Genomic DNA, 19802 nt, shown 5'->3' on the forward strand with positions numbered 1-19802 from the left:
TGGCAGAGTAACCTAACTATAACCCGTTTGGGGCAGAGAAGGAGAGCAGCATGGCTGGATAGAGGGCTGGATAGAAGGCTGGAAACTGAAGTGAAGGAAAACATATCACAGCCCTCTCCCTGGGGAAAACAAACTAATGAAACAGGGACTTTTATGAGGACAACCAGTGACCAGTACCCCTGATGTTGACTAACATGGGACTTCAGTACTGCTTATGAGGTAGTAAAATATGTTTACAGTAAAAGTAAGAAATGTGGAGGCGTATGAGCAACAGTAATATGTTTCACACACCTGTAAGACTGTGGCTGGGGATCTGAGACTGTGACTAGGGCGGTGAGAATGTTGTTGGGCCTCTGAGGGACTGGGGCTGTGACTCTGGGGCTGGGGCTGTGAGGCTGGGGCTGTGAGGCTGGGGCTGTGAGTCTGGGGCTGGGGCTGTGAGGCTGGGGCTGTGAGTCTTGGTCTGGGGCTGTGAGGCTGGGGCTGTGAGGCTGGGGTTGTGAGGCTGAGGCTGTGAGGCTGGGGCTGTGACTCTGGGGCTGTGAGGCTGGGGCTGTGAGGCTGGGGCTGGGGCTGTGACTAGGGTTGTGAGCCTGGGACTGGGAATGTGAGTCTGGGGCTGTGAGGCTGGGACTGAGGCTGTGAGGCTGGTGTCTGTGAGACTGGGGCTGTGAGGCTGGGAATGTGTGTCTGGGGCTGTGAGGCTGGGGCTGTGACTCTGGGGCTGGGGCTGGGGCTGTGAGTCTGGGGCTGTGAGTCTTGGGCTGTGATTCTGGAGCTGTGACTCTGGGGCTGGGGCTGTGAGCCTGGGGCTGTGAGGCTGGGGCTGTGAGGCTGGGGCTGGGGCTGTGAGGCTGGGGCTGGGGCTGTGAGGCTGGGACTGAGGCTGTGAGGCTGGGGTCTGTAAGTCTGGGGCAGTGAGGCTGGGGCTGTGAGGCTGTGAGGCTGGGGCTGTGAGGCTGTGAGGCTGGGGTCTGTGAGGATGGGGCTGTGAGGCTGGGGCTGTAAGGCTGGGGCTGGAGCTGTGAGTCTTTGGCTGGGGATGGGAGGCTGTGAGACTGAGGCTGTGGCTAGGGCTGAGCCTGTGAGAATGGGGCTGTGAGGCTGTTGCTGGATCTGTGAGGCTGTGGCTGGGGTTGTGAGGCTGGGGTTGGAGCTGTGAGGCTTTGGCTGGGGATGTGAGGCTGGGGTTGGAGCTGTGAGTCTGTAAAGCTGAGGCTGTGAGGCTGTGTCAGGTGTGTCATCTGTGCTGTAAAATGAAGTCTGATGAAGGCCATCGCTAGAGCTATCTCACATCTAACACTTCGCTTCTTCTTCTTATTCTGAGAGAGAGAGAGAGAGAGAGAGAGAGAGAGAGAGAGAGAGAGACAGAGAGAGAGACAGAGAGAGATTACGAAGTGTAAAGTGCTGATTTACTGACCCAGGGAACTCTCCAGTGAGTGTTAGCTGACAAAAACATCCCAAGTCTGAAATTATAGAATAATTATTCCTAAAATTGCTTCCCAAATGGCACCCTACTCCCTAGTGCACTACTTTTGACCAGATCCAAAAGTAGGTTAGGGACGAAGCCCTAAAGCAGGTGGACAGATGTGAATGAAAGAAAATCAGCAGAACTACCATTAAGTGTTTCACAGTTTTCAACAGAGGGAGGGGGAGAGAAAAGCATTACTTCTCTAAATACAAAATTGTTCCTGAGGTTCAGAGATAATTATGTGCTTAGCCCTGCCCTCTGTTTTTATTTAAACTGCAGATATTCAGTTAGGACTTCTAAACTAAATAAATGAGTTATTGTAACGTTTGCAGTTCTTCATATGGCATCCCAGTAAACACACACTTACTCACGTAGACCTTTCCTGCAGTCAAATTACTTAGTGGCCTCATGGGTGGAACATTATTCATATTTTTCATAATTAAACGTAAAAAAATCTGGTGTTTCTATGTCAAAAAGTTTTGTTATATTTCAGTCTTCTGTGATGTATATAAAGTGTAATGTTGGGATGCAAACTCAAAATTGAATACATTTCAACTCTATATCTAATATGGTAAAGGTGTCTTCTTTTTTTAAGCCCATAACCATGTGTGAGAGGTGTATACTTTTGTTTCAAAGTAAATTTGTTTAAGAATACCAAAAAACACTCTGTGTGATCCTGATTTAGCCCACTGCAGTAAAATGTTAAACCCTTTTGCTCTTTGGGGAGCATAGGTCATTGCCATAATTCCTAAATACAACCACTACACAATGGTATCTCAATTTTGACTCCAAGTTGTGACCATATGTAGCCCTGTTACAACTACAGGTTATGTTACTTTCTCGATTCGTTGTCCCGATGCTTTTGTTGTAAATACATGTAAATAAAGCGCCTTAAAAAAAGCCTTTAACCTGGGCATTTCACTGTGAATCTTCTCTGCCGTCTCACTAAAAAACACCACTGCCGAGGGCACCATTTCATAATGTCACCTCATGGAAAGTCAAGAATATTAACCCTCTTAACCTCAGAGAAACAACCTGTATTATGTAGAGCAGACAGGTAGATGTGTATCCATACAACCCACCCTGGACTATTTACAAATAGTTTTTACTGTACCCCTGTAGTAGGACACTACTTCATCACCTCTAAAGCTCTTAAGAGGGCATCTGAGATAATGATGTTTAGATGGAGTCATGAGGAAAGACAGACATGTAAAACAAACACAGTGTAAATGTATATTGGCCCCAACCTTGCTCAGGGCCTGTGTGTGTGTGTGTGTGTGTGTGTGTGTGTGTGTGTGTGTGTGTGTGTGTGTGTGTGTGTGTGTGTGTGTGTCAACGGAGAGGCTGTCATATCCTAAAGCTTTACAGCTCTCTTAGAGGCTCTTACTCAAGGCTCCCATTCACCATGACAACCACTTACTCTAACTCAAGTCAATGTGAGAATAACATATTACCTTTCTTGTCCCCCGGTGCATACCATGCTACCACAGCCCACCATCAACTCTACAGCGGTAACGCAACCCGCAGACCAAACCCATAAATGTCGGATTGGTGTTTACTCTCATCGGCATGTGTCCCACTGGACACATACTGGTTGAAACGTTATTTCCACTTAATTTAAATAAGTTGCTTTGAACCAACTTGGAATAGACTTGGAATAGACTCTGTGTCCAGTGGGATGTGACTGAGCCTGAAGTGGGCCAGAGCCACAGAAAACACTGCTGGAACTACTAAGGATACATTTTTCACATTCTTATAAATCATAATAACTTGGAGATTGGACTATGGATGAACTCTCTTCAAAATGTTGTGTGTGCGAGAGTGATAGAGAGGCAGTAGTCTATAGAGGTGGTATTGGTCTCTCCCACAGTCCTTTATGTGACCATTGATCTTGGTCTTGTCTGGCTCTGTCTCCTGTTCTCAGAGGACAGCTCTTGCACACACTGCTGAGATGGTCCCCCACATTCTCGGGAGTGGGGCCAACCATCACAGCTCATCTCTACCTTTCAACTTCAGTCAAATCTACTAAATCTTACAGCCAACTAGGGAACGATATGAGCTCTGTGGGCAATATGAATTCATCTTTCACCATGGAAAAATATGTGAACACTGATTTGATAGGTAACTTCCGTATGAGTTGTCCGCCATCCAGTGGCAACTTTTGGAAAAGCAACGTTCGATGCTTTTGTACTTTAATTTTGAAAACAGCGTTAAGCCCGGAAGTAGCAAACTAACACGTTCGAGTACTCCATGAACTGCTTTCTTGCACAGCCAGATGAGAGCAGGGCAGACAGCACCCACATGTCTTACAGCGCAAAGATGCTGGTACTAGTTCAATTGCCTAGTTAAATAAAAAATAAATATATATTTGTAATACTTCGCTAAAAAATTGTCCCGTTCATCCCAGTGACCTACCTAGCATGCATTGGTACTGAATCTGTTCGAATGACGGAGTGCGGGGCTGACTTCCTGCACCTCGACGTTATGGACCGGTGAGCAAAGCCACATCAGATGATTCATAGGCTACAACGCTAGCTAGGGAGTGCATTGATTTTCGCTAGCTAGTTAGCATAGCCTCAGTTTCTTTAGCAATCATGTCAAGCAGTTTAGCTAGCTGTAACACTGAATGCATGCATATTTTAGCAAAGCCAGTCCAGGTTGCATAACATTCTGCAACTCTGTTTACAACATCCTCGTTTTTCTTTAGCGACTTATATTTTGTCAGCTTAAGTTTTATTCCGCACTAATATAGCACTGATTTGCATTTCAATTTATCTTATTGCCTTGCATCACCACCAAGGTGACTGGATTAGAATAAATCACATGAGGCTAATGATTGTATGTTGTTTCCCTGAAGTCATTCTGTACCCAACATCATGTTCGGTCATCCCATGGTGGAGTGCCTGAGGAACTGTGGGGCCAGACCCTTTTTGGTGAGTAACACAACCGCTCACTCTGATATGGTTACACTATCGCCTTGTAATAGGACAACAAAACATTGAGGAGTCCCTATTATCACAGACACTGGTGCCCCCATGCTATTTCGGTCTACATAGTATCATAGATTGTTCAACTTAACATAGCAGCCATCTCAAAAGTGTGTGTGTGTGTGTGTGTGTTTTCTTCCAGATATGCACGTGACGGTATTGGGGCCAGAGCAGTGGGTGAAACCCATGGCAGGAGCCAATCAGTACACATTCCACCCAGAGGCCACCACCAATGCTGGAAACCTCATCAAGGAGATCAAAGAGAGCGGCATGAAAGTGAGGCCGTGTTGACTATAGAGGGAGACGAGAGGTCCAGATATGGGAGAGAAATGAATCGTCAGAGAAAATGGACGTAAAGCGTAATTCACACACAAGTCAGAGAAAGTTCACAACTATGTGTCTTCTGCCAGTTTTACTATGTGTCTTCACCCATGTGTGTGTGGTTTTTGTCTTTACTATCATAGTTGGGACCAGAATTCCCCACAAGGAAAAATGCTTTTTTTTTAAAAATTTTAGTCTTAGATTTAGGTTTAAAATTAGGGTTTGGGGTTAGGGATCTGTTAAGGGTTAGGTTAGGGGAAAATCGTATTTTGGATGGGAATCAGTTGTTTGATCCACACAAGGATTGTAAAACCAACGTGTGTGTGTCTTATAGGTGGGCCTGGCCATAAAGCCTGGGACTACAGTAGAGGAGTTGGCACCGTGGGCTGGACAGATCAACATGGCTCTGGTCATGACTGTAGAGCCTGGCTTTGGAGGCCAGAAGTTCATGGAGGACATGATGCCCAAGGCCGTATGTTTTCGTGTGAATATATGTGTTAATTTGCTTAACTTTGTGTCTCACCAGAGAAAGCACATCCCTGATAAGCAGCATGAAAAAGCTTATTTGTCCTCATCTGTAATCTGACTTATACACAAGGTCTCTTGAATGCAGAGGTGTGTTACAATGTCATCAGTGGACATTGTGTCATCTGAGTATGAATGAGACATTTCAGAATAATATCTGCTTGTGGTGACTTGTAAGTCTGTAGTTTAACAAGGAAGTAAGGTACGGTTGAAGTTTGCAAGTGGGCTTTCATAACAAAAATAGAGCAGAGTATTGATCTATGAGACTTATAGGATGCAGTGATATGTACTGAACCTGCCTCCCGTAGTAAAGCGAAGTGCGTCGTTGTAAACTGCCTCTAATGGTTCCAGTGTAGCTGCAGCTGCTGTCGTATACATGGTGTCACTGTAGTCTAGCACTGGTAGGAAAGTTGACAAAGGCTTTCTGCAAAGCGACAAAGGCAGATTGCAGCTCCAAAAAAGCCTAGTCAGGTAAAACCAAGTACACAAAAGCCTAGTCAGGTAAAACCAAGTACACAAAAGCCTAGTCAGGTAAAACCAAGTACAAAAAAGCCTAGTGATCCAGGCCAATTTCAGACAACCGTAGAATTAGTAAAGAGTAGTTGAGTGTCAATGAATAGAGTTGCACAGTGTTTCTTCCTATCCAAACAATTTACCACTATTTACCAGTGATGCTGCCGAGATGGTGCTATGGCCTGGTCTGAAGCCCAACTGATGCACATTTAAAATAGATTTAGAAGTTAAGAAAGATCTTAACTTAGCAGACCTTCCAGAACTTGGGGATAGCCCCAATCGTCAAGTTAAAAATATGTCAATGATTCCGCAATAAGGGGAGCAGAAAGCTGCAGCAAGAAGACGTGAATATAATCAGCCCCAGTGGATTTATTTTCATCAATCTGGAGCATGTACGTTGGTGTGTGGCATATTTGGGACATGTCATTCACACGTCTGTTTCTGTGTGTGGCCAGGTGAGCTGGCTGAGGAGTCAGTTTCCCTCTCTGGACATTGTGGACGGAGGAGTGGGTCCTTCTGCCATCCATTAGTGTGTGGAGGTGAGTACATGCCTCCTTGGGCCCTAGTGTTTACCTGTGATGTCTCTGCCTGTGTCAGTCCATGTGGGTTGACTGAGTGTGTTTCTCTTTCTGTGTGTCTCTGGTAGGCGGATGCTGACATGATCATGTCGGGCTGTGGTAAGCAGTGACGACCCTCGCTCTGTCATCGCACCGCCGTCTCAGAAGCTATCCAGAAACGCTCGCTGGACCGCTGACGAGAGAGAGAGAGGTACAGGACGGCTGAACAAGATGTCATATTTTTAAGAATTTTTTTTGGGGGGGGGGGGGGCAGGCTAGTATTTTGTCACTGCCCTGTTTTAAAATGCCTGTTACTATCTCCCTTGTCACATGATACAGAGGATTCCTCGCCTATTCTTGCTCTGCTCGGTTGGTTTGAAAAGTAGTTCACTACTCAGACACTAGAGGGCAAGCTTGCTCAAACTATTCATCCCTACAGGTTTGTATACTGTATACCCGGGACTGTCATTCTCCCGTTTTCTGTACTGTCTTGTTTAGACTAATTACTTATTGATAATAAGTCATGAATATTATTGATAATATTGAAATAAATATGACTGACTACCATATGTGGCATAGGAGAGTGTTAGTGATCTAGCAGTTATATCCACGTTTAATATGGGATATAAAGTTAGTACCTGCACAGGGATTTATTTAATCAAAACTAATAGTAACATTACCGGATAGATAAAAACAACAGCAACCTCTCCTTGCACTAATAGGAACCATGTTTCTATGTAACACCATTTAACTATTTGACAAGATTTACTCCAGTAAATAAATGTTTATTGAATATTGTTCAAAGCCCTTCTATTTCAGGTGGCCATTTTGTCTGAGATAGGGGACATCTCTACATTTCATATCTCTACGCCTGCCAGAACAAACCTCTTGTCAATGAGAATCACACATGACATACTTTTAGCTGCAAGCCGCTCATTCTCAATAATGCAACAAATGTCTGGAAGATAATTAGCATTCTCCTGCAGTATTAATGTCAGAAATCTGTATTTCCGTTTGTGTCACGTATCGCACAAGACAGAGGTTCATAGGAGACTGACTCCAGATCTGTTGGAAAAGCTGTTTATGGAAACGCTAATACCCTGGTCGCTATTGAGACGTGTGTGTATTTGGGATGTAGGGATATGTAAGAGGGTCTCCTGCTCTGTCTATTGACAAGGTTTTTCTACAGCTGGATATGTGCCATGTCTCAGACTGCACCATCATTCCAAGACATGAAATCGTATCTGTGGGAGATGCTGTGAGTTCTACTTGTTCACTCTCTACATGTATGTATAAGACACACTGCACATTTCTGTTAGATATGAAGCATATCATCTTTAAGAGATGAAACAGAAGGCCGTCGACGCACTAGAACTTCCCCGTTCTAGAACTTCCCCGTTCTACAATGGAATCATAGATTCAAGGAGGAAACTCTTGACAGAGGCAGACCTTTTTAACCAAACGCACTAACAAATAGGCCCGCTTACAACAACACATGCTTCAACATAGGCCCGCTTACAACAACACATGCTTCCACATAGGCCCGCTTACAACAACACATGCTTCCACATAGGCCCGCTTACAACAACACATGCTTCCACATAGGCCCACTTACAACAATACAGACTTCCACATAGGCCAACTGTACTGTGCACATATCCAATGCTACTCAAGGGGATGGGAAAGTTGTTCCAGAGGTGCCAGAGCAACCGTATCCAGATGCTGCGACTTGCTGAGAAAGAGAAAGGGCAAGATCATGTAGCGTTGGTTGGAACTGTATCATGTGTGTGAGGTTGAGATGCCTAGTGTATATATGTCACTATGTCTGCAGGCACTTACAGGAGATAACTTTTATTGCAGTGTACACACACTCTGGGTAATTATAACCCCAGTAACACACACACACACCAAACATGAGTCATGCTGGCAGCCATCATGTGGCGTTTATGAGCCGGTCTTCAGAGATCTGCTGACTGAGTGTGGCTGGATTGCTGTCTCTGGTGAGAATGCTGGCACAGAGCAGTACACAGAGGACACAACCCCAGGGCCCCTACTGAGCAGGGTTTAGTAGTCAGAGCCTACATCAGTAATTGGAACACACTACCACTGGAAGATAAACCAGAAGCCAGCTCTTCTCAGAAACACCATCTACTGGGCTTGGATTGGGAAGAAATGTGACATCCAAGGCTTTGAATTCCAATGTGAATAAGATTTCTTCATCTTCATGATCATGTAAATCAAAACGTATTGATATGTAGACTTGAGATGTAACATTTCTCATCCATCATGCAGTCACATTGAATGGATTATTCAAATCCATCCGTCCAAAGCTAGGCTACTGTATAATGAATCTTTCTGTAAGAGAACATGGTGTGTGGCGTGCTCTCCTTTATCATGTCCCCCTTTCATCTTCCTTTTTATTTTCCCTCTCGCTTTCTTCTTTTCTACTACTCTCTCTCTGGTGGCAAGCAGCGATGTCTTTGCTCTCCCAGTCCTCCTCTCCCCGTCGTTCTCGGCACTAAAAGCACATTACCTCACTCGTCACATTGCATGTTCCAGCTCATTCATAATTACCCACGATCCCACAGGAGACAGGAAGCGTAGGGCTGATTAGCTCACTGTTGTCACAGCCATTACATAATGCATCAAGTCCTCTTCTCTGATTGAGTGTGCTAGCTGTCTTATTCAGGGTTTCCCAAATGCGGGTCCCCAAGGGGTGCGTTTAGATTTCTGCTGTAGCACTACACTACGGATTCAAATAATCAACGAGTCATCAAGCTTTGATCATTTGAATCAGCTGTGTAGTGTTGGGGCAAAAAACAAAACGTGCACCCCTTGGGGTCCAGAGGACCGAGTTTGGGAAACACTGGTCTAATTAATGATTTAAAAAAAAAAAAAAAAAAAAACTTTAATTGCTTAGAATAACATTACAAACGATCTCTTTGCTTTGCCCCGGGCGGAGTGGAGTGTGCAGGGATTCATGGAAGGCCGTGGCGGTGACTCACAGAGGACGAGAGGCGCAGTGACACGGGGTGCCCGTTTGTCATGGTTGCTCCATAGTTCCCCTCTGTTTTCAGTTGTTTTAGGAGAGGGCCTACGGGGTAGGCACACTGTAGCAGTGATATGATGAGCCCACAATTTGTGTGAGGGACCATATTCCATTATTCCAGCACTGTCCTGGAACTGAGGTGGTGCTGAAGTAGCTGCTTTGGCAATGGCCTTGACTTGGTGAGACGTTAGTCAGAGCTATTCAAGGCATACATGTGGAGTATTATTACGTTCTCCCTCTGCACTGATCGGTCAGTTTCACCCCCCTCAACAGGTAAGGATAGGATTCATAGGAGGGTAAGATTATCCTAGATCTGTGCGTGTCAAAGGGTAACTTCCACCCAGAGCCATGAGGTTTTCTCACAGACAATAAAAGGGATGGCAGTGTTGAACGAGTGCACCGTGTTGTCCCGGGGGAGCTGCCTTGGTAACGACCCCATCCCAGGCAGAGACCCAACAGAAGTACACAGGATTTTAGTTATCATCTATTATATATGGGCCAAGACTTACTGCTATCTTTGTGAGTGTGTGTGTGTGTGTTCATGTTTTCTAATTCATAATGGATGAGATCGCAGCATTATTGTTTTCGCCACGCGCAGAGCTGTGAGAGAAGAGCTCACAACAGGAAGAGTGTGGGTGTTTAGTTTGTTTGCCCTGACGCCGGCCACGTCACTCGCTGCTCTTCACAGGAAATAGTCTTTGTTCAATGGACTTTATTTGTATACAGCTATTGATCCCCAGCCTCCTGGCAGAGAGCGTTTACTCAGGAGACCAGCTGATACAGCGGATAAATCAATAGATTTACCTCCGTCTCCAAGCCTCAGCCCCCACAACCTGAACAGTGTATTAGGACATGGGTCAGAGCACTTACTGTGGGAACTCTCTCACACACATGTCACACGCACAAGTAGAACAGAATCAGAACAGTGCATTAGAAGAGTAGACATGTAACAGAACGCTGTGCAATGCAATCTGACAACGGAGTAGAATATCTCACCATGTCTTATGTAAAGGCAATACAACCTCGGGCACTGTGGCTGTTAAACACAAAAGCTCCAGGCATGATCAACAGTCACATTATGATGACTCCACTAATACCTGATGTCGCCTATGGGACATTCATTTCTGTAGATTCCTGTTAACGTTCTTGTACATATTTGATCATAGTTATGAGTGCTTCAGGTTCTGTTCTGAATGCTGCCCCTACCTATCTGAAGTGTAACCTAGGGAGATGTCCTGTCTCTCCTTCTGTATTCTCTCCTCTCTCTCACTGGTCATGAATCATCATCTACTAGCCTGCCTGCTGCTTCTCTGCTCTGGATCGTTAAGTGCTGTCTGCCCATGATTGCCCTATGGTGTCTGTGTCCTCTGTGAGATTGTATTTGTCTATTTGATTATTTATTTGCCTATTTGATTAATTATTTGCCATGTCTTAAGTGTGTGTGTTTGGAGGGAAGAGAGAGAATGTGTTTGAGGGAATGAGTGAGTGAGAGTCAGAGAACAGAGGGAAAAATACAGAGAAATGTCCTCTAATGAGCATTATTTATTTGTCCTCCAGAGTTGTGACAGAGCACATTTGACAACAGCATCAACAATGTCATCAGTGATGCCGCTATTAATGGCACACCATCAGTGTTGTGCTGTGTCGCTGTGCTGTGTGACAGATAGGAGAGAGGGTTTCCCATAGAGCCAGCCCTACAGGGGGACCCGGGTACCACTGAGCCAACGTTATGATCCACTAATAGTGCATGCATCACGTTGACACACAGGAATATCATTTCTGCTGCACTAAATGCCATTTTTCCTCTGTCACTGTGAGTTATGGTTAGGGGGATTTGGATTTGGTCTGACCCTCACTGGTCATGGTGTGTGTGGGGAAATGGGAAACTTTGAGTGTGTTTGTGTTTGGAATGTTAAGGTTTTGTTAATGGAGTAGTCTGAGCAACAGTCGGCATACTGTGTGTGTGTGTCAGGATGAGTTATGAATGGTGTGATGTTATTTGCTGAGGCCGTCAGAAAGAGGCTGGTTAACCAAAGGGAGACCTGTGAGCACCATTTATCCCTGTGACAGGCTGACACACACATGATGCTATTTTGATGCCCCTGGCAATATGGGTGGAAAGGCAGAAATGGACTCACATTGTCACAAGGGCAACATCCTACAATCACTCAGTGCCCCTGCATCATGGCTATTAACCTTCACTACAGAGCTGAAGAAACTAACAGTGCAATGGAAGGAACATGTAATTCCTTTGTACTAAAGAAATAGTCTGTCTGGGGGCATGTTTGACTGACTGTCTGAAAGTGGGGGTGTAAAAGCTTGGCAGGGGGGATTATACTGTTTCTTAACGGGGAATCCATATTTATGAACAGAACACCTATTTTTCTTAGGTATCGATTGACAGGTCTGAAGCCCTACCAAATCGGTGACTCTCACAAATATCCTGGGCTAAATTGTTGACTTTTTATCTTGCTGAAGTAATATGGAAAGCATATGCATCACAATGGTAGCAATTAAAGGGAACAGTTTGGAGATGATGGGAAAATTGTTAGACTAAAGGTGAGGACAACGCCTAATACAAGATGGAATCCAAATATTACACTGGTGATTTTATGTACTGTACTTTACTCCGCATTTAACAAACTCTGAAAATACTCCACACATTGTTACATAAGAACATTCTTGGAACAATTAGGGATAGGTGCAACATAAGACAACATGACAGGGGTATGAGTGAGAGGTCATACTGGTATCTCCAAAGCCTTGTTCACACTGCAGACCTTAATGTTAAATTACTTTTGTTTTTCAAGTCTTTTTTTGTACTACTGACCGGCCAAACAGCAAGTTACAAGTGACCAAATCTGATGTGTGTGTGTTCAGAGAGCAGTCACTTGCTGACAATGCTATGCTAGTTGTCATAGTAACGATGGATGTGTTTGCAGTGGTGTAGGTTGATTGGTGTTGCTCGTGCTTCCTATCACTCAGAAGTTATGTAGCAAGCTAAGGTGACAATGCCTGCCATGGATGTTTCCCAGTTGCTTTGAATGTTCAAAATCATAGGGTAAGAACACTTTTTTAAATCCTCAAAATGATAAGATGATCCAACTTTCAAAACAGATCCTTTTTGGCTAGCCACAGTGCTCAACTAGCTAGCTAGGTAGCTGTTTAGCATTCACAAATGCACATGTTCTTGTCAAACTGTAAACAGGGTAGCAAGCAACAAGATTTGCCAAATAAGTCAAAAAACACTTTTGGGCAAATTAAGCTGATTTGACCGTGGCCAAGAATCATATTTGTATTGGACTTCAAACCACCTACGAAGGGGATTTGAAATGTGGCTTGAATTCCATGTGCTTTTTTAGCAGTTCAGACTGCAGGAAAAAGAACAGATTCAAATCGGATATGCAAATAAATAGGATTTGAGACTTCAAACGGCCAACGTCAACACGGCTCAAGTGGCCACACCTCTCCAGAGTGTGCACAGTCCCTAAATATTTTCAATGCACTTTTGACTTGAAGAAGAGTTCAACTATAAGCTGCTTTTTTGAGCTCTCCTAGCTGTGTCGTAGAGGAACTAGAGCAAGCACATGTTGTTTTGAACACAGCCTTGCATAACCGCCATCACACAATTACTGTTGTTTACGCAATCAAACGGTCCATTATAAATCGCAATCTGGGTCAGGTGGGCATCATTTGAAAGCTTGTTCTATTGCCAACATGACTAGCTACATGATAAAATATGATCTTTGTGGTGTTAGGTTTTCACAAGGTAATTCAGAAAAGCAGATGGTAATTTGTGCATGTAGAAGGGAGTAATGAGTAGGGCTGTTGACCATATTACTGCAACACCTGCGGTCATGAAGGCAGTCAAATTCCACTTGACCGTTTAATCATGGTAATTAGGCTTCTCCAAGCTCTGATGCTGCTGCTGGTCATTAGTAGCCTACCGAACTTGCTAACTGCCTGGTACTCTAATCAAACATTTAATGAGAGCTCATGTTGCTCAACATTTTGTATAGGTTATGCAATTGCATGAGAAAAGAGTGATGACCTACTAAAAGATCCCATCGGCTTTCTATAGGCTAGGCCAACTATATTTCTCTCAACTTTCCTAATATTAAGCACTATGTTTATCTTTACTACAGGAGTATAGTCTACCTAGCTGGCATGAAAATGAACCACAGGAAAACCTTCCTCCATTTGCTATTTAAGTGCATAGATGACATGTATTTTTTCCCGGTTTCAAGACAGGTGCATGATAATGGTCCATTTTAAATCAAAACAAATTACACATTATTTTGTATATGTAACGACAAGCTTAAATCATGAATAGTCTGATGCGTGATAATATTAGCCTTTCACTTGTGAATTATATATTAGAACTTGTGAATGGTTCCCAGCGTAAGGCAAGAAACAATACATACCCTTTTTTTGCGACTTTTTCAAATCATAGCCCTATAGGGTTTGTATCACAACTAAAGTGGCCAAATAACTTCTTAAAAATGAAGCACATTAATCCACTTTACAAGGGGTGTAGAACCTAACTGGCATAAATACGCAGCGCATGGGTTTTACGTTAAGGGAAGATCATTTATCATCAAAATGCACCTTTATAATAATTGCATTTGCGGTCACTTTTGATAATGGCGTTTTCCCACTAATGGAACATTCGAGCATATAGCACACTGCCATGTGTGCCTTGCTGCACTTATAATATGAAGAAATAAACCATTAGGCTATCAACATTTTTAAGCTAAACGTTCTGATCTGTTGTGTCAGCCACATTATGTTAGTGGTTGTCCCAGACTATGTTTGGAATATCTATTTCTCGCACAGAATAGAATGTCAACTTTTGTACTATGGGTGATAGTAGATTGACATAGGTTAGTGCTTTTGCTGTACGTTAGGTCTACTCATCTGGTTGGCTGACAAAGTAAATGTGGACAATTCTTTCAATATCCACCTCGGAATTGGATAAGGACGCGCACAGTTGCGTCCCCGATGTGCCTGTCTTCACTTGTAGCCTGTGAGTGAGGTGCTTCGGAGCAGACAGCACTCAAGGAGGAGGGCACAATGCAGCACTTCCGGGGCCAAGGAAACAAAGGCATCATTTTTTTTAGGGTGCATTACGGCCACACAAAAGGGATGCCGCCGGTAAATTCGAGGCATTAGCAAAGTGCTTGTCAAATTGTAAATGCAAGACTGATGAAGTCTGTACAACCTGTGTACAAAACAAAGCAGAGCTCATGCCTTTCAAGCAACTTTTTTCAAAATCATTAGTCACATCATCCAGCCTGACAATCTATTAAAAATCAAAACATATTGCCCAACGTTTGTAGAATTAAAGTTGCATTAATAACTCTAAATTAAGCATATGAGTACCTATTTCTATGTTAACCGCTCAACACAGAATAGTCGCATGTGCGCACTCCCTCAAATTGTTGAGAAAATATCCTTTCTATTTTATTCTGCTTTTTTTCAATTGTATTCTTCATACTATATAATAATGCCACGTAATTCTAAGCAAATCTTGTCTGCTAAATGAACTAGTGTAGCCCACAGCCATTTGGCATAGCCAGATCAGGACCTAAAACATAAGAACAATGTATGTTATTCTGAAATAGACTACATTTTCTAAATTTAATGTTTTGTTTCTTTAGACCGGTCTTTAAAAAAAATGATTTATTGTCAAGGTGTAGACTATATTACAAGGATTTATTAGACTTTAAATAATGTACAGTTGAAGTTGGAGGTTTACATACATTTAAACTGTTTTTCACTATTCCTGACATTTAATACTAGTAAAAATAGGTCAGTTAAGATTACCACTTTATTTTAAGATTGTGAAATGTCAGAATAATAGCAGAGAGAGGTTTATTTCTTTCATCACATTCGAAGTGGGTCAGACGTTTACATACACTCAATTAGTATTTGGTAGCATTGCCTTTAAATTGTTTAACTTGGGTCAAACATTTTTCCATAAGCTTCCCACAATATGTTGGGTGAATTTTGGCACATTCCTCCTGACAGAGCTGGTGTAACTGAGTCAGGTTTGTAGGCCTCCTTGCGCGCACACACTTTTTCAGTTCTGCCCACAAATTTTCTATAGGATTGAGGATGGCCACTCCAATACCTTGACTTTGTCCTTAAGCCATTTTGCCACACCTTTGGAAGTATGCTTGGGGTCAATGTCCATTTGGAAGACCCATATGCGACCAAGCTTTAACTTCCCGACTGATGTCTTGAGATGTTGCTTCAATATATCCACATAATTGTCCTGCCTCATGATGCCATCTATTTTGTGAAGTGCACCAGTCATTCCTGCAGCAAAGCACCCCCACATGATGCTGCAACCCCCGTGCTTCACGGTTGGGATGGTGTTCTTCGGCTTGCAAGCGTCCCCCCTTTTCCTCCAAACATAACAATGGTCATCATGGCCAAACAGTTCTATTTGTTTCATCAGACCAGAGGACATTTCTCCAAAAAGTACGATCTTTGTCCCCATGTGCAGTTGCAAACCGTAGTCTGGATTTTTTATGGTGGTTTTGGACCAGTGGCTTCTTCCTTGCTGAGCAGCCTTTCAGGTTATATTGATGTAGGACTAGTTTTACTGTGGATATCGATACTTTTGTACCTGTGTCCTCCAGCATCTTCACATGGTCCTTTGCTGTTCTGGGATTGTTTTGCACTTTTCACACCAAAGTACGTTCATCTCTAGGAGACAGAACGCGTCTCCTTCCTGAGTGGTATGACAGCTGTGTGGTCCCATGGTGTTTATACTTGCGTACTAATGTTTGTACAGATGAACGTGGTACGTTCAGGCGTTTGGAAATTGCTCCCAAGGATGAACCAGACTTGTGGAGGTCTACAATTTTTTTTCTGAGGTCTTGGTTGATTTCTCCCATGATGTCAAGCAAAGAGGCACTGAGTTTGAAGGTAGGCTTTGAAATACAACCACAGGTATCTCCAATTGACTCAAATTATGTCAATTAGCCTATCAGAAGCTTCTAAAGCCATGACATCATTTTCTGGAATGTTTCAAGGAACAGTCAATGAAAGATTAGTGGAATCAGTGTGGGTAGCTGGACAGGTAGGATGACTGACAGTGAAGGTGAACAGGTGGTCACGTGTCAGAGGAATGGATGAGACTGAGGCAGGAATTCCTTTAAACATAAAGTGGTATATTTACCGAGTAGTCTGTGCTGCATCACAAAGGAAACAAATAACATGTATCTGATCAAATTCCTCATCCCAAAGATATCATAACAATCATTCATGATTAACATAATTAGGGAAGTCAACAATCCAGTTCATTAAGAAGTCAATAGTAATCATCCGTGAGTCATTTAGGCTCGTAACTATTTATCATAAATCATGAAAGAATACAATGAATGGTTATTCAATCTATAATCCCCATTAGTTTGGTATCAAAGTCGATCAGTTAGCAAACAATGACGTTTCTCATTTCACCGTTTCAATTATCTTCATGTGAACATATAATTAATTTCATGACATATTAACCATATCGATTGCATAATTGGCCTTTGAGGATCCGTAGGGCCATGATCATTGACAATTCAAATTACACTATGTTTGAAGCATGCGCTTAGCCTATAAACTTCTGACCCGCTGGAATTGTGATACAGTGAATTATAAGTGAAGTAATCTGTCTGTAAACAATTGTTGGAGAAATGACTTGTGTCATGCACAAAGTAGATGTCCTAACTGGCTTGCCAAAACAATGGTTTGTTAACAAGAAATTTGTGGAGTGGTTGAAAAACGAGTTTTAATGACTCCAACCTAAGTGTATGTAAACTTCCGACTTCAACTGTAGATGTTCCAAAGGTTTGCATCAGTGGCTTGTAGGCCGTGTGGAAGCCAGGAGATGCTAAATGTTTTAATTAACGATCAATTTCAGTAAAACCGACAGTTATTTGCTTGACAGTCACCGCTGAATTAATTGTGTGACCGCCACAGCCCTAGTCATGAGTGCGTTCAGATGCGTGTTCCATGGCAAATTTCCTTTACAATACAACAAACACAGGCTCATTCTGTTCAGGATATCCCTGGGTATAATGCCATGTCATCTTGTAACTACATCAAACAGTGATCATAGACACTGTATATTACAAGGTTTATGATATGGGAATGTGAAGTGCAGCCTTTGTGGTGCGCACTGCACAGAACACCGGAAGAATTAACACAATTATCCCTGTGAGTCTTTGTGTCAATTAAACCCGTACCTGATGGGTTGCCAACTGGCGATTTGACACAAATAATTCATTCATTCATGCACATTTGGACACACTGGTGTTTGGTTTGCTTTATTGACCTTAGTGGTATTTTATTATAATCCTCAACGTCTCATCTTTCAAAATACACTGAGTCCTCTTAATTTACAACATTTCCTTCACTTGAACAACAAAACATTTGCAAAAGTTGCCCAATTAATGGGAGGGATGGTGGCAACTTGTCGTGGGCGGGGCTCAAGTTCAGAACAGCTATCAGTCAAAACCCATACAGAGTAGAGGTCGACCGATTATGATTTTTCAACGCCGATACCGATTATTGGAGGACCAAAAAAGCCGATACCGATTAAATCGGCCGATTTTAATTTAATTTTTAATATATATATATATATATTTTTTTGTAATAATGACAATTAGAACAATACTGAATGAACACTTATTTTAACTTAAAATACATCAATAAAATCAATTTAGCCTCAAGTAAATAATGCGAAAGTAAAAGTGCAATATGTGCCATGTAAGAAAGCTAACGTTTCAGTTCCTTGCTCAGAACATGAGAACATATGAAAGCTGGTGGTTCCTTTTAACATGAGTTTTCAATATTCCCAGGTAAGAAGTTTTAGGTTGTAGTTATTATAGGAATTATAGGACTATTTCCCTCTATACCATTTGTATTTCATTAACCTTTGACTATTGGATGTTCTTATAGGCACTTTAGTATTGCCAGTGTAACAGTATAGCTTCAGTCCCTCTCCTCGCTCCTCCCTGGGCTCGAACCAGCAACACAACGACAACAGTCACCATCGAAGCAGCTTTACCCATGCAGAGCAAGGGGAACAACCACCCCAAGGCTCAGAGCGAGTAAAGTTTGAAACACTATTAGCACGTGCTAACTAGCTAGCCATTTACATCGGTTACACCAGCCTCATCTAGGGAGTTGATAGGCTTGAAGTCATAAACGGCGCAATGCTTGACGCACAACGAAGAGCTGCTGGCAAAACGTGCGAAAGTGCTGTTTGAATGAATGTTTACACGCCTCCTTCTGCCTACCAGATACTTGTATGCTCAGTCAGATTATATGCAACGCAGGACATGCTAGATAATATCTAGTAATATCAACCATGTGTAGTTAACTAGTGATTGATTGATTGTTTTTTATAAGATAAGTTTAATGCTAGCTAGCAACTTACCTTGGCTTACTGCATTCGCGTAACAGGCAGTCAGTCTCCTTGTGGAGTGCAACGAGAGAGAGGCAGGTCGTTATTGCGTTGGACTAGTTAACTGTAAGGTTGCAAGATTGGATCCCCCAAGCTGACAAGGTGAAAATCTGTCGTTCTGCCCCTGAACGAGGCATTTAACCCACCGTCATTGAAAATAAGAATGTGTTCTTAACTGACTTGTCTAGTTAAATAAAGGTAAAAAATTAAAATCGTCAAATAGGTGCCCAAAAATACCGATTTACGATTGTTATGAAAACTTGAAATCGGCCCTAATTAAATCGGCCATTCCGATTAATCAGTCGACCTCTAATACAGAGCTGTGAAGCGGCGACCTTGAACTCTGACGTCATGTATAGCATGCTACTGTACAGCCACTGCATTCCAATTTAGCCACTTGTCCAAATGTGACATTTTCAACCAGTATATGAGCACGTGTGTAATCGGTTAATTTGTCGTTATCATGAATTTCAATGCGCTGGTCCCATTTTTCATGAGCTGAAATAAAAGATCCCAGAAATGTTCACACGCTGTTAGTTAGCATTTATCTTTTGGTCAAGATAATTAATCTACCGGACAGGTGTGGCATATCACAAAGTGGTTCAAACAACATGATCATTGCACCTTGCGCTGGAGACAAAAGGCCACTCTAAAATGTGCAGTTTTGTCACAACACAATGCCACAGATGTCTCAAGTTTTGAGGGAGCGTGCAACTGGAATGCCGAATGCAGGTATGTCCGCCAGAATTTAATGTTAATTTCTCTACCGCAGACCAAACCATGACTGCACAGGACCTCCACATCCGGGCTTCTTCACCTGCGGGCCCCTTATGTGGGGAAAAACTCATTCTGACCGGCTGGGCCTGGCTCCCAAATGGGTGAGCCTATGCCCTCCCAGGCCCATGCCAAGTCT

General features: G+C 42.9%; 2 protein-coding genes across 2 annotated transcripts; one reads left to right on the top strand and one right to left on the bottom strand.

Annotated features, from left to right (window-relative positions):
- Positions 1 to 325: 325 nt before the first annotated feature.
- LOC139380106 (uncharacterized) lies at positions 326 to 3042 on the bottom strand. Its single transcript, XM_071122562.1, has 2 exons — positions 3031 to 3042; positions 326 to 1204 (listed from the first exon to the last, which is right to left on the bottom strand). Exons 1-2 carry the CDS (start codon positions 3040 to 3042, stop codon positions 326 to 328), a joined length of 891 nt encoding a protein of 296 aa, XP_070978663.1.
- Positions 3043 to 3543: 501 nt separating this feature from the next.
- LOC139380107 (ribulose-phosphate 3-epimerase-like) lies at positions 3544 to 6347 on the top strand. Its single transcript, XM_071122563.1, has 6 exons — positions 3544 to 3592; positions 3879 to 3963; positions 4329 to 4408; positions 4601 to 4734; positions 5114 to 5251; positions 6273 to 6347. The coding sequence occupies exons 1-6, from the start codon at positions 3544 to 3546 to the stop codon at positions 6345 to 6347; spliced, it is 561 nt and encodes a 186-aa protein (XP_070978664.1).
- Positions 6348 to 19802: the final 13455 nt, after the last annotated feature.

The sequence above is a fragment of the Oncorhynchus clarkii genome, chromosome 22 (assembly GCF_045791955.1).
Source record: "Oncorhynchus clarkii lewisi isolate Uvic-CL-2024 chromosome 22, UVic_Ocla_1.0, whole genome shotgun sequence".
Classification (NCBI taxonomy): Eukaryota; Metazoa; Chordata; class Actinopteri; order Salmoniformes; family Salmonidae; genus Oncorhynchus; species Oncorhynchus clarkii.

What these genes read in the sequence shown, in the direction of transcription:
- LOC139380107 (XM_071122563.1), top strand. Translation starts at nt 3,544, where the DNA reads ATGAATTCATCTTTCACCATGGAAAAATATGTGAACACTGATTTGATA. An exon ending in TGTGAACACTGATTTGATAG is followed by an intron (nt 3,593 to 3,878) that starts GTAACTTCCGTA and finishes CGTTCATCCCAG; the next exon opens with TGACCTACCTAGCATGCATT. An exon ending in GGCCAGACCCTTTTTGGTGA is followed by an intron (nt 4,409 to 4,600) that starts GTAACACAACCG and finishes GTTTTCTTCCAG; the next exon opens with ATATGCACGTGACGGTATTG.